Source organism: Ostrea edulis, chromosome 5 (assembly GCF_947568905.1).
Source record: "Ostrea edulis chromosome 5, xbOstEdul1.1, whole genome shotgun sequence".
Classification (NCBI taxonomy): Eukaryota; Metazoa; Mollusca; class Bivalvia; order Ostreida; family Ostreidae; genus Ostrea; species Ostrea edulis.
Genome location: NC_079168.1, coordinates 22,705,696 through 22,720,211, shown reverse-complemented (window position 1 = coordinate 22,720,211; position 14,516 = coordinate 22,705,696). Strand labels below are relative to the sequence as shown.

General features: G+C 34.6%; 1 protein-coding gene across 1 annotated transcript; it reads right to left on the bottom strand.

Annotated features, from left to right (window-relative positions):
- Positions 1-6,819: 6,819 nt before the first annotated feature.
- LOC125652094 (N66 matrix protein-like) lies at positions 6,820-9,871 on the bottom strand. The gene is made up of 4 exons (XM_048881065.2): positions 9,826-9,871; positions 7,240-8,095; positions 7,067-7,151; positions 6,820-6,954 (listed from the first exon to the last, which is right to left on the bottom strand). The coding sequence occupies exons 2-3, from the start codon at positions 8,093-8,095 to the stop codon at positions 7,123-7,125; spliced, it is 885 nt and encodes a 294-aa protein (XP_048737022.2). The 5' UTR covers positions 9,826-9,871; the 3' UTR covers positions 6,820-6,954; positions 7,067-7,122.
- Between the last annotated feature and the right edge of the window lie 4,645 nt (positions 9,872-14,516).

The window sequence follows — 14,516 nt, the reverse complement described above, 5'->3', positions numbered from 1 at the left end:
AATTGTTGGGTGTAATGTATGCATAGCTATATCTTTCATGTAATAGGTCAGGTCACCTTATGTTTTACTTCCAAATGCCAAAAAAATTGTTGTTGTTTCTTTATAGATTCATTGGATATACTTGTAACAGCAGCACAAGTCAGAGAATTTACAAGACCAGTTAACAACAGCAGAAAATGCCTTTCATCAACAGAGCATACTTAATCATCATCTGCAACTCCAGTTATCAATGGAAGCCCAAGATTAACCCCACCAACAGGCCACCCCTTTTGACATTAACAGTACTCTACAGCAAGAGAAAAAAAATTATATAAATTTGAGACATGCCACATTTTGTACTTTGTTAGAGTTTTTTATACATCTGAGCAAATTCCCCAGTGTGTAAAAAAAGGAGGGACATAACAAATATGACAAAACAATCGCAGTTGTTATTAACACTGATGAGGCTGAGACATAATTTTGAAATCAAAGACTTGGCATCAAGATTTTGTATTTCAACACAGTGTATCAGTGATATGTTCTGTGCCTGAATTGACCTTATGTTGTGTTAGGTTGTGTTTCAATATAGTCCTATAGGAATGATATTAACAACATGACAACTGAATAAAAGCTCAATTCCCAACAACCATTGCTACCATTGATTGTGCAGAAAGGAAATCACAGAAACAATCTTCTTTAAAACTACAGTTACAAATTATACATTCTGACTACAAATCAGCTACAACCTAAAGGGGACTTGTGGATGGTAATCCTTTAGGGGACACAATGGAAACTAGCTGTATGCTAATTTGTGTTATCTTGGATAAATAAAGGCTATTATTATTATTATCATATTTGTTAGTGAATTATTTACTGGATCTATGTCAGATGTTGCTGTTACAGAGAATAGTGGATTTTACAAACTCCTTTGTTAACTGATGGTGGGTTGAATTATTCTGGAAGGGGAATTCATTTTGGCAGACAAAGGTTTCATGATATCCAAAGAACCTGCACCTCTGTATCTCTGTCGATCAGTGTATTCCCACCAGTTAGTACATGTATATATATGGAGACATCAATAAATTTGGATAGTTTGCACCCTACTAACTCTTGCGCAAAACCCAGGGTTGAAGAGAAAATTGTAGAGCATGTGAATTCATTGTGTACTACTTGTATACAATGTGAGGAATTTATTTAAAATGATAAACATTTTATAAGAGAGTAAATTTATGTCTAACTTTGGGAAAACTTACATTATGATGAATATAAACTAGTAGATTACTTAAATTTTCCTTCGAAATGTGTGAATGCTCACAACTAAGAAAATGTAAGAATTTGTGCTGATTCATTGACAATTAAAATAGACAGATATTGTAAACCATTTATTCTTAAAGAACAATGATTATTCCATAGTTTTGAATTATTTGTTGAAAATAAAAAAAAAAAAACCATGTGGTACTTAATTTATTGTCCTATTTATAATAAACTACTCCTTTAACTAAGTATTATATTGTGTTGCTGATCCTATGTAATTACAATATGTACTATAGTACAAGAGGTTGGGTAACTAATTAAAACAGATGTTTTACGAACAGGAAATTGTTTTTTGGTCCGAGTCTTTATAATATTCTTGTTTATAATCCAAGTTTTCTATTGTGTGTCATTTAACATATTCTTGACTGTACCGTCAAAATGATGATGTCTATCAAACATTGTACACATTCTTTCTGTTGATTTGCAAGTTGGTTTTTTTTAATAGAAATAGATATTTGGGTGGACGTGGAATAAAAACTTGGAATGATCTAATTAACCCATTACCATTAAAAAAAATTATGCATGTAAATATCTCAATGTAGATATCTAGATCTACAATATCCATTCAAGTATAACTGAAGTTGAACATTTAATGGAAATCACAGATGGTATTTGAGCTGCAATGTAAATTCTTGATAATATTTAACTGTTTTTCATAAGTAAATCATAAATAATAGTAAAATAAAAGATGAAAAAGCAAGCAAGCAGATGAAACATTTTATTGAACCGGTCAACGCAGCATATATGATATAGTTATTCAGTTTCAACCGAACAACAAACATCGTCAATTCCGTAACAAAACAATTATTCAAAACTCGGAAAACGTTTCGTAATATTAACCCAGCTGTGCATGAACAGTAAGCATCGATGGCAGCCGAATCCTGTCATTGGTGGGCGGGGCGTGGAAGAGTGAGCGTTTGGTTGCACGAGACTAAGGAACTACAAAACCACGCGGCCGCGTATACTGTGTGACGTCACTGCAGAATGACGAAAAAAGATCAATCGGAATTCCTCGAATGTCTCGCGCACTCGACATAGATCTCGGATGTAATACGATGGCATCCATGAGTGAATTTGATGCATTGTCAACTATGACGTCACAACCTACTGCACTACGTTACGTACGTCATAGCTAGCAATGCATCAAATTCACTCATGGATGCCATCGTATTACATCTAAGATCTCAATCGTAACTACTCGGCTATTTCCGTAACCGCAAATGAACCTCGTATGTGGATCGACGCCATCAAAGTTGGTTGTTATGTATACATAAACGTAACTTTGACGTCATAGTCGTACGTTACACTATGAAATGTGAACTTTCAAATGCATCTAAGATATTATACACATCTAAGGTATTGTACCACTATCAATTTCCACATACATGTTATGTATTAGAGTGAATAAGACGTTAATGATATCAAAACTGAATCTGTGGTGAAACTATAAATAACATATTATTCAGGGATTCGGTTCTGGCCTTTTAACTCTCATCCACGGGCGCGCTTCCGGCGAAGAAATGCATCGATTTGATGCAATTCTTGCGCCGATCCACGTCTGAGTCTTCTTACCGGTTACGGAAAAAGACGAGCGCGTGATCCGATTTCTGAGATCTATGTCGAGTGCGCGAGACATTCGAGGAGTTCCGATAGGAAAAAAGATAACGTCAAACGTAAACAGTTCAACATCAACTTTACACTATAATTTGAACAGAGTTTCCCTACTTTTTGGTGATATTTTGACCATTTTATGTTTAAAATAAAACCCATACTTTTATATCAATGCTCTTAATGTCAATAGTTTCAATCTTTAACTACGAACTACTTCTTTAGTGTATTTTCCCGCATGAGAATCGCGGACTCACAATATACAAATCTGTTTCTTGTACTGGGTCAGTCGGGAGAGGTCTATGCGTATATGAGGTATCGACGGGGAGTTAGTTCCGCTGCGTAGTTTTGTAGTTCCTAAGAAATCCCTATCCCATAATGCCTAACTGGAAGAAGTTTGAACGAGACTAAAAATGATGGGGACTACTACCAATCGGAACACCTCGCCCTTTACTCCGTTACTTATGTAGTAAAGGGCGAGGAGTTCCGATTGTGTGGTATACTTCATTGCATGCCAACCCCGTAGATAAACAAATAAATAGTTTGTAAAATATCATAAATGTTTTTTAAATTCCAGACAGAATTTCTAAGAAGAAAAATAATAGCAGCTAATAATGACGTCACCATGCACTGTTACATCGACAGCGTTATATTTCCCCCGTTAAATAAATAGAGGGATTTTTAAAATGCCTGAAGTTGTGTTGCTAGATGTTATTGGCCTTCGCTGGTCTCAACGGTCACACGTACCGTAAAACATGTATTATCAATACGCCGGTTTCGAGATAAGTCTGAGTTATTTCCCTTTGGAGAACTCTCGTACTTAGTAAGGTGTAAAACAACTTGTTTACACGCGGGAGTGGGACATATATTCATCACTGCATAAGTGAATCTGCTCAGTAAGTTTATCATACGCAGTTTCATCACCCAATTTTGACTGGTACACAAACTAAGTAAATGATAAGTATTCAAGAAGTACTTAAATACTTGGAATTCTTATTACATCACGTTATTTTGTTGCTCCTACCTATCATATCCAGGATATTGTTTGGAAATATAGCATTGTATTTATCTTTCCACTTTCGTAAAACATTTCTTTTTATGGTGTTTTACATTTCCTACATCAAGTATTTAAAAAGAAGTCGGTTTTTATAAATCTTATCATCTTTCGCATTGACTGTAGTACCACTCTGTCCCACCTAAGCATTCAAAGTTCCACTAAATGCACCTCCTACATAGGAGAGCTCTAATCTCGAAACTGGCGTATTGTATGTACATCGGGATTGAGATAACAGAAAGGAGAACACCTTTCTCTAATAAAAATTAATGAATAAAACGGGTTATAGATGGATGGAAATTTGTTAGTGTGATTTATATTTGCACTATCATCAATAACCAATGCAGTCAAACAGTCTAAAGACTTGTAATAATAAAATAAATCCCAAGGGTTCTTTAGAGTTTAGTAATGGCCCAAATTTCTTCTTGAATCCGTACTTCTTGTTTTCCCCAGACTCTCGTTCTCGAGACTTTGCACGAGCTCTCGCTCCCGAGATTTTGTACGAGCTCGTGCAAAGTCTCGAGAGCGAGAGTCTGGGGAAAGCAAGACTACGTGAATCCATGAACAATAAATCTTGATATAAAATAGTAGGTCTATTTTAACGGCTGGAAATTCTGACAGAAATGATATCTAAAAGATTAACGCGTTTCATGAATTATGCCGACGTGATGCGTCACAGTTCAAATCATCATGATCATGTACATGTATTTTCAAAAATAAAATTCATTTCTGAAGTACATGTATAATGCTAGCCATACTGCATGGAGTAAATGTATTTTGTTTTACAGGGATAAACTGATACATTGTGCGAGTGTCTCTTAGAGAGCACTACGAAAGCCTATTACTATCATGTAAATAAAAAAATAAAAAAACCTTCCACTATATATTGTATTTAAAAACCTTCAGCTGCTATTTGAACTGTAGTTTGTTGTACTTATGTCCTTTCTATGTATTTAACTACTCCTAATGGTTGTTTTAAATTGTTTTATATGTCATTAGGGTAATTATATCACTACATTAGGCGCTATATATTAATAATAATAATGATGATGCATTTTGATTCTGACACTATGAATATCTTATTCACATGTATGTGCACATCGATTTTATATTATCTTTTCTCTCACATTTGTAATGCGCTTTAGAGAACTAATGTTGACAGGGCGCTATATAAATCTTTTAATTACAATATTGTAATTACGATATAATATGGTATCGTAATTACGAGAAAAGATCTCGTAATTACGAAAAAATAATCTCGTAATTACGAGAAAATACCTGATAAATATTGGTGAAGTATATCTTAACATGTGTGCCCAGAACCAAACTTTCATGGGCGGTCCCCGACATTACATTACTCCGAAACGAAAAATATATGCTAAACTACCCGGAACGTAAATTATGCGACACTAAAAGACTGTACAAGTGTACTATCACACACATTCTGAATAAGATAATTTCTATTTGATGACCAAGCAACATAGAAGGAAATTGTAATTTGTTGAGAATCTTTTTATTCTAAACAATGCACAGGCACTTGGGGCATGGATCATGAACACCCCCACCCCATTATTACTATTATTTTTTTTTTTTTACCAAATTTTTTTTTTTCTTCATATGTTTTGTAGACATGCATTTCGGATCACCCAAAAATGTTACTTTTCGTCTCTGTTATGTATTAGTTAAAATCACGTTCTCATTCATTATAAGTAGAGCTCTCTGAGAACGTGTCTGATCAGACCACCTCAACTATGATCATTGGCAATTTACACGATTTAGGTTTAATTGAATAAAAACTGTAAACCCAAATCGTGTAAATCGCCAATGATCATAGCTGAGGTGGTCTGATCAGACACATTCTGCATATCCACTCTCACCAACTATCGGGCGATAAGTGCGCGATGAGCATGCATGGCGGGAAGAGGAAAATACCCAAGCGATCACCTGACAAGAACTTTACTTTTCATTGGAGTAATTAAAAAAATCAAGCAATAACCACTAGTCACATGACAGATATTATATTTCTAATTGGTCATGATACAAGTACATGTAAGTTATTGAATATTTATTTCGGTGCAACTTGGTTTATTTGGACGAAGGGCGGAGACTCGTGCTTCGCACTCGTCACCGCCCTTCGTCCAAATAAATCATGGTACACCGAAATAAATATACTATAACTATTACTTCACGATGTGTTGAAATTGTCAGGTGGTGTTCAATAATTTATTTACACAGCATAGCTTTAAAAAATATGCAAATGATGGTTCCGCCCACTGGTGTATCTCCAGTTATTGTACACTTTTTATAAAAGGAAAAACACCACAGCCAAGATACAAATGATTAAAAGATATTTTCTCATCAAATCATTTATACCGAGCTCCAAATGTAATTTTGCGAGCAATCATTCCACCACATTGATGTGCACGATTGCGCGCATCAATTGAATTGATCAGAGTAACAATTGAATTGATGCACCAACGCCCATCATAATACAGGATCTCCATTTTGAAAATTATATCCGAGAGACTCGTGATTTCATTTCAATTGCCGGGTGTTTGTTGAAGGAACGGTCGCTATCTGTATTAAACATCTTCGGTGCAGTGTTCGGTAGGTCGCGAGCTCTCGCTGCTTCTGAGTTGGTCTAATTTTGTTATACTGCAACTAGAATATATGTCGCTACATTCATGGGGATGTTGGTTTGTTTCTGTGTTGTTTTACGGTCCATTTGAGATAGAGTCGTCAACAGCTTGGAAATAGTGTCTAAAACGGTCTGTGATTATCAGCGCATATCATTAAATTCCATGTCTTGAATCGAACAGGGCACTTTCAGCCGCAGAGTAATTATAAAGAATGATACAACTTCAAAAGGTTAACAATATATATTTAACAAAAATATAATATTCATATGTACACATGTAAAATTCACAACTTCGTAACAAAAATAAAAAAACAAAAACGTCCCTGATCAATGTTGGCAACTGTAGTTTGAACAACACAATCTGAAATTGAAAGCAAACATGCTTATGTTTTTCAACTTACACATCCTTTAAAAATAAACATGCTAAAGTCAAATATTAAAGCATTTAGGGTAACAAGAACTAGAAAACATACCATTTTCGACTTCTGGATGCAGGAAAACAAACAAAACAAATCGAAAGAATTCCTTTTTACACTAATCTCCTCCGCCTCATTATATCTGCAAAACAAAATACGTGTATGTCGGTAGATTTTCATAATATAAGTGTAACATATGTTAAAGTCATTTTACGAGGGCAGACACTTACAAGCTGGGAGTCGGTTACGAGCGACACTGGTGACGGGCATTAGTACACCTCTTCTTGATGACCTGCTACTCCTATCGCCATTGTCTCTGTCGGAATCGTCGTCCCGCATCATCATGCGTCTATTTCCACTCATCATCCCGCCATTTCCACTCATCATCCCGCCATTTCCATTCATCATGTCACGATTTCCTCCATTCATCATACGATTTCCGTTCATCATGCCACCGTTTCCTCCATTCATCATTCCACCATTTCCTCCATTCATCATCATTCCACCATTTCCGCCATTCATCATTCCACCATTTCCTCCATTCATCATACGATTTCCGTTCATCATGCCACCATTTCCTCCATTCATCATGCCACCATTTCCTCCATTCATCATGCCACCATTTCCTCCATTCATCATACGATTTCCATTCATCATCATGCCACCATTTCCACTCATCATTCCTCCACCCATCATAGTGTTGCCATTCATCACCATTACCATTCCATTGTACGACATGCCTTTCATGCCACCGTTTGCAGTCGTCATTGGCATCATCATTCCATTCATCGGCATCATCATCCCATTGCCATTCATGTTAACCATTTGAGGTGACGAAAGAGGTGACACCATGGCTACCGTCTGAGGCATTCCAACCGGCCTCATTGGTACCATCATGGATGGAGAACCTCCGTTCATTGGCATCATCATCACGGGGGCATTAATGTTGTTGTTCATTTCATTTACTCCAAAACCCATTAATAACCCACCAGCCAAACCGCCAATTATTGGAATTAAAGTCTCCAACTGGGCGTCGGCAGCATGTACAAAGAGCAACAACACAACTCCCAGATACTTTCTATTCATCTGCAAAGAGCAAGTAATACTGATATAAATGTTTGTCTTCGCGTCCTTAAGGAGGTATAATACATCGTAATGATGGCTGACTTACTTTTAAAATATGAATGCAAACATAAATATCTGCAATATTTGTATATTCTTGTTAAATTTAATTGCCTAGCTGGATAGCTCAGTAGGTGAAGGAGTCGACTGCTATTTGTAGATCACGAGTTGGAGTACAGCAAGGGTTTCATTTTTCTTTTCCAGATTACTTTCTACTAAACTGCATTTTTATTTTTTATTTTTTTTTTTACTAAAAGTAAATTTTAAACTTTTCAATTTCAAAATATTATTGTACATATCCTCCACTTTTCATCTATATCTTCTCTGGTGTGTCAAGGTATTCCTCCTTAAAAATGATCCCCCAACGCAAATCTTCCCTGGTTTTCAGTTTGCAATGGAATTATATCTAAAGTGTCACAATTCCCATAAAACACAAATCCTGAATTCATTCATTTACTTATACGGAACGTTATAAAGTACGTGTATCTATGTTTTATGGTATGTTGGGTCAATCAGAAATCGTCTTCTTGAACATGCATTTAGAGAATAATGTTCTAGCCTTTACGATCACCATTCTGTGGAGAGACTTATTTAATATCTAAAGAAAAACCTTTTTTAATTTTTTTTCTTCGAAATATTGATATAGGTAAATGTGATTTACTTTGATATTTGTAAGCAAAAATATAGTATACAATTAACAGATAAAAATGGTAGACTTATGATTAACCTTTCAAAAATGATTTTTGATGAAACGTCGATTTCTTTGTCGAATTCTCCTGTCTTTCTCGAGAACAGACAGCAGTGACCAACACTTCATTGATTATTTCTCTTACTTAGTTTCTATTTTGGGGTTCTATTTTGTAAGACAAAAAACACGTTCCCGCAGGGTTTTTCCCCCTCGTAATCATATTATTTTCTACTGCGAGAAATGCCCCGTCTTGTTCTAATAAAGTATAGAAAATTCGTAATATGTTCATGATAATAATTGTCAAGTACAGATTTCTAAACTACATATGAAGTAGAGAACGTTAGTGCTACATTAATCTTGAGACCTAAAACTATCTCATCTGAATAAGTTCCAATGTGTATAAAAGTATTTTTCCCAAGGCTCATATAGAACTTGAAGCTTTTGAAATATGATGTTATATAGAACTAAAAAGAACATTTACAATTTTTTGTTTAAAAAGACACTTAAATATAAAGTCCAAACTTTATTTTCTTGTCAGATATAGCAAAATTTGACGACTTTAAAACTATGAAATCAACATTTTACATTTTGATTGAGGAATAAATGTTTGTGTAGTTTACACGTTGAAGTATCGTTGTGGTAGAAAAATAATCAGTGAAGTATTTCTATGCTCCCGTAATGCATACAACTTTAAATTGTGTTACTTTCTATAAATATATAGGTTTTCTTGTCAAGTTGAAAGTCGGAGCTTTTATCTCGAAATAAACACCAGTTAGGAGTGTTATTGTATACATGTGTATGTAGATAATGAATGATACTATGATATCGCTATTGTGTGGTTTGAATTTTTTTTAATTTACCATATATAGTAACTCTGTAACAAAAATTGTGATGGCTGTAAAACATATACTAAGATCAAGAAATGTATAGAATGTCCACATGTACGTGCATGTTGAATTCATTCTTTGATAGGCTTACTCGTAATGCGAACAGAAAATTATCTTACCTTTGGTGATGAGACTATTTCTTCTAGCGCAATATTGATTCTTACTAATTACTTATAAGACAAATCAAATGTCACGTGACCAGTCTGTCAATATTTAGTTCCATAATTTCCATTTTAATAAAATTCTATAACGTAGTATCACTGCTCAGCAATTTTTTTTTTTACCTCATTTAAATATTCTAAAGGTCGTCGGTAATTGACTTTTCACAGGTTAACTAATAGCCATCAAATTTGACATTTTTTTGTTGAATAATTAACATATTTGTAAACAGATGCTAATCTTTCTTGCTGTACACTCCATTTTCATCGGTCCAAAAATCTTTGGTTTTCTTTAAACGAGATTATATGAATTTCTTAATCATATGTATATTCATCGATCAACTTATATTCAACCCGTCGGTATGTCCAATTATTGGGGTGAATGTAATGTGCAACACTATTGAAGGGATGATTTCAAACACCTTGAATGCAGTCAATATATTCACCGAGTTACAATATCCCATTTAATGTATGTAGAAGTGTCTGCACGTAATTCAACAACCAAATTTTTTTTATTCTTTTCATTCTTCACTTCAACACATTTTATGAACTTTGAACTCTTTAATTTGTAATTTCTTTTCTAATTTTCATCATCAGTACAAGAATAATTCCTACGGCCAATCATTACGTCATGATGTAATTACAAAATGTACATTCAATATGTGTAAAACGATTTAATTTACCTTTTCCATCTAAGATAATTTGGTTATATCAAGGCTAAGAACACATGGGAATATACGGCTGAAATTTCCATTTGAAGAGATACATCCTTAAGAACACAAGTTTACGTTTTTATAAAAAGCATTGATTAAGACCATTTTTTCCCCGATGTTGTCATACATATACTGACCCCCCCCCCCCCGATCACGAAGTAAACACGATTACTCCTCAGTTACAAGTTTAAAGTTTACATAAATGTGCCAATGTCAAGTTCTGTAAAAATCTACGACATGAATTTAAAGAGGGGGAGGGGGGGGGGGGTATAGGTGGGACAAGCCTATGATAAGTTTTGATTGATTAAACGGTTTTGCAAATAACACCAAAAATATATAATTCGTAGAGAAAAATCAAAATCATACGGGGGAGGCTAGATGACTTCAAAAGACGAGACTGATAAATTCCTAAAGTCATAATATCATTTACAATTTACTTAAATACAAAAAATATATATATACAGTTCTACATATGTACCCTGGAGGGGGATTGTAGTATGTATCATGTATCCTTAAAACATAAAAAATCATATATTCATGCATGCACTGTTTACAACTGCAACGCATATTTAAGGATATGACTATCATTACATTTCGTAGATATATCAAAGGCAACAACATTGGAGATATAAATACACCCTAATCAGGATCGTCTGTTAAAAAGGGACTGATTCACGATTTTCCTCAATATTTTCTTTTTCACTTTTAATGATCAAAATCTACTGTCTAATGTGTTTAAAAGAGTTCACATAAAAATTAAGGTTATACATTATCACAGAAGCTCATTTTAGAGAGTTTATAATTTGTTTTGTAAACAAAGATTGTGGTATGTTATTGTTTACGAAATTTTCAAACGAAATGGATATCGATCTAAGTTTATCATATCTTTCACATTTCAAGCATTTTTGGGGTAAAACGTGTTATCTAAAAGTGAAAATTTGTGACTATGCAAAATTAAGATGCTTTATATTACAAAATCAATATTTCACTTGTTTGTTTGTATACATAAAATGACACGAATGTTTGTTTACATAACACAGATTTAAGGCTAAAATATTGCTTTTATTGTTGCATTCAGAAGGTCAAAATTTTGGCTGTCAACATTAAATGAGTTATATTTTCAATGTTAACATAAAAAATGAAAAATATTTTTGATAAAAAATCGTGAACCAGTTCCTTTAACCGTTTATATACTCTAAATACATTTTACATATAGGGTTGAAACTAGAATTTAAAACTAACGTTCAATACACATTTATGCACGTGTACAAAGTTAGAGTCCCATATATATATATAGTGCACATCAACATATAATAATTACTCTGCGACATAAATACACACTATAATGAATTTCATAGAAAATTTCATGGACCATGTATCTCTCACCTGAGACATGATGCTTCAGCGATCCGTAGATTATGCTGTTAAAATAATCGGTTTATTTAGAAGAGAAATAATCAACCAAACTGAGGGACTTGACATGCACATCAGTCCTCAATAATACTCCGGTCAATCAGAGGTCAAGGTAGTCCTATTGGAATTCCTCCAAATGGTCATGAAATAAAACTTGGATATTTTGTATTTATTGAGGACATTTCTGACGACATGGAATGCAATTATGGCCTGTAGAGTATGGAAAATGTGAGCTTAAACACACCATGCGTCGCTAGTTTCCAACCTCCATTAAGCCTAATCCAAACATGCTCATGATCTTTCAAATCCATTTCTAACATTGACAGAATTCAGGCTTTGCACCGGTCTTTATCTGGGCTCAAATCGTGATGACGGCCTCTATTTCATCGTTTCCACAAAACATTCTTTCACAGAGCAATGGTTTACGGAGGGACTATCATGTTCCATTCTTTCAATGTCGATGCACAGAAAGCACAATGAATTTTAGGTAAGCAACAAAAGAAGGTGCACACTATTGCCCTTTGGTTTTTACCTGGAGTTGCACGTACCAGGTTGTTTTTTTTAATGAGACTGATAAACTATTGGTATAGAAAACGAAATCCAATGCACATTGTCACTTCATCACATTTGCAGAAACATACTGTATTGAAGGGTTTCAACAGTCTCGTTGAAATTCAGCATCTCACAAATTATATGGTAGTTATAATTATCTAATTTGCAAATACAACCTGTCATTAGGTCATTAGTCGAATGTTGTCTGACGTGTTTGATATCTATTGCTAAACCGTTATTTTGACTACGGATTACTCCGTTTACTTGGTCAAAAGATAAGGTTCGCGACAGATGTGAGTCAACAGGGGATCTTACTCCTCCTACGCAACTGATCCAACTACTGGTGTGTCCAGGGATCCGTGTTTGCCCAACTATCAATTTGGTATTCTTTATATGAGCTATTAGATTGATCAATGTTTGTTATCTTCACTTTTTCATATATGTACGGAGAGGTAAACTTATAAGTGATCCCGATCCATATAATTCCGATTGGATACGCCATGACATGAGATATCAACTCAAGCCTTTTTTTTGCTTTGGCTACAACTTTAGTAGCGGTCAAACGGGTTCGATCGCCGGTGGTCAGAGAGCTCAGTTAGTAGGACACCTGACTAGAGATTCAGGGGGTCAGGTTTCAAATCTTGGACTAATCCTTTGCATTTTCCCCCTTCCTGTTACATTTGGTACCAGAGACCAGTTCCAGGAACTGATGGTAAAATGTCTGCCAAAGGGTAAAGATCCTGGTTAGGTGTTTTTATTTGTGTGGAAGGAATGTGGCGGTCAGACGGATTCAAAGCCCGGTGACCAGACAGCTCAGTTGACAGAGCGCACCCGAATAGAGATTCAGGAGGCCCGTTTCGATTCCATGTCTCGTCTGTGTCATTTTCGCCCTTCCCGTTATAGACATGTACAGACCGCTCGCAAAAGGACTCAAACTGTATACCATAAGGCTCAGAATAAAATGATATTCAGATCCCTGGCCTACTCCTAAAATTTGATGCACACCTACACAAAACGTATTATTAACGCTGATCATTAATGGAAAACAAAACCTAGGCTTTCACTGTGCAATCCATATACCTTGCACGAAGATGTAGTTTGATACTTCAAACTAAATTTCAATTTCTGTTTTATAAATCATTGAAAAGTTTATATAATGACCTGCTTGTCAAAATAAGAGGACATTTAATTTACAGACTTATAAAATTTGCTTTCGTTTAATTCTATTGTGTATTAATATACAGATCTTTGGGGGGGGGGGATACAAAGCCCTTGTCCTTTTGTAATCCTTTGACTTTCTAAAGACTTAATCATACATACAGAAAGATAATGGAAAGAATCATTTTTAAACATGTCTTTAATTATTTTCATAGTAACAACCTGTTTTATAAGTACCAAGCTGGTTTTTTGCCTGATCACTCTACAGTTTACCAACTTATTGAAATACATCACAGTATAGTGAAGAATATTGATGAAGGTAGATCATGTTGTATGGTTTTTTGTGATCTTTCTAAAGCTTTTGACAGGGTTTGGCATAAGGGACTTCTTTTTAAATTACAAAAATATGGAATATGTGGAAATCTTTTTCAATGGTTTAAAAGTTATTTGTGTAATAGACGTCAGAAAGTGATGTATACGGATTTGTTATCATCCAGTTTAACTAACAATGCTGGAGTGCCTCAAGGATCTGTACTAGGACCGCTTTTGTTTTTAATCTATGTTAATGATGTAGCACAAAATATGTTATCGTTTTGTAGATTGTACGCAGATGATAATTAAATTCAATATGCAGAATATATGTAATACAGAAAATGTTATGAATCATGATCTCAAAATTCTTGAAGAATGGTCAAATAACTGGCTTTTGAAATTTAATGCTAATAAAACTAAAGTTTTATTTTTTACCAAAGCAAAGCATAATGAAATTCCAAGACTGCTTTTTCAAAATTGTCAATTAGAAATCATTTCTTCCCA

Coding starts and splice junctions, on each gene's coding strand:
- LOC125652094 (XM_048881065.2), bottom strand. CDS start 8,095: ATGAATAGAAAGTATCTGGGAGTTGTGTTGTTGCTCTTTGTACATGCT. Junction 7,152..7,239: donor TCGTAACCGACTCCCAGCTT/GTAAGTGTCTGC, acceptor TTTGTTTTGCAG/ATATAATGAGGCGGAGGAGA.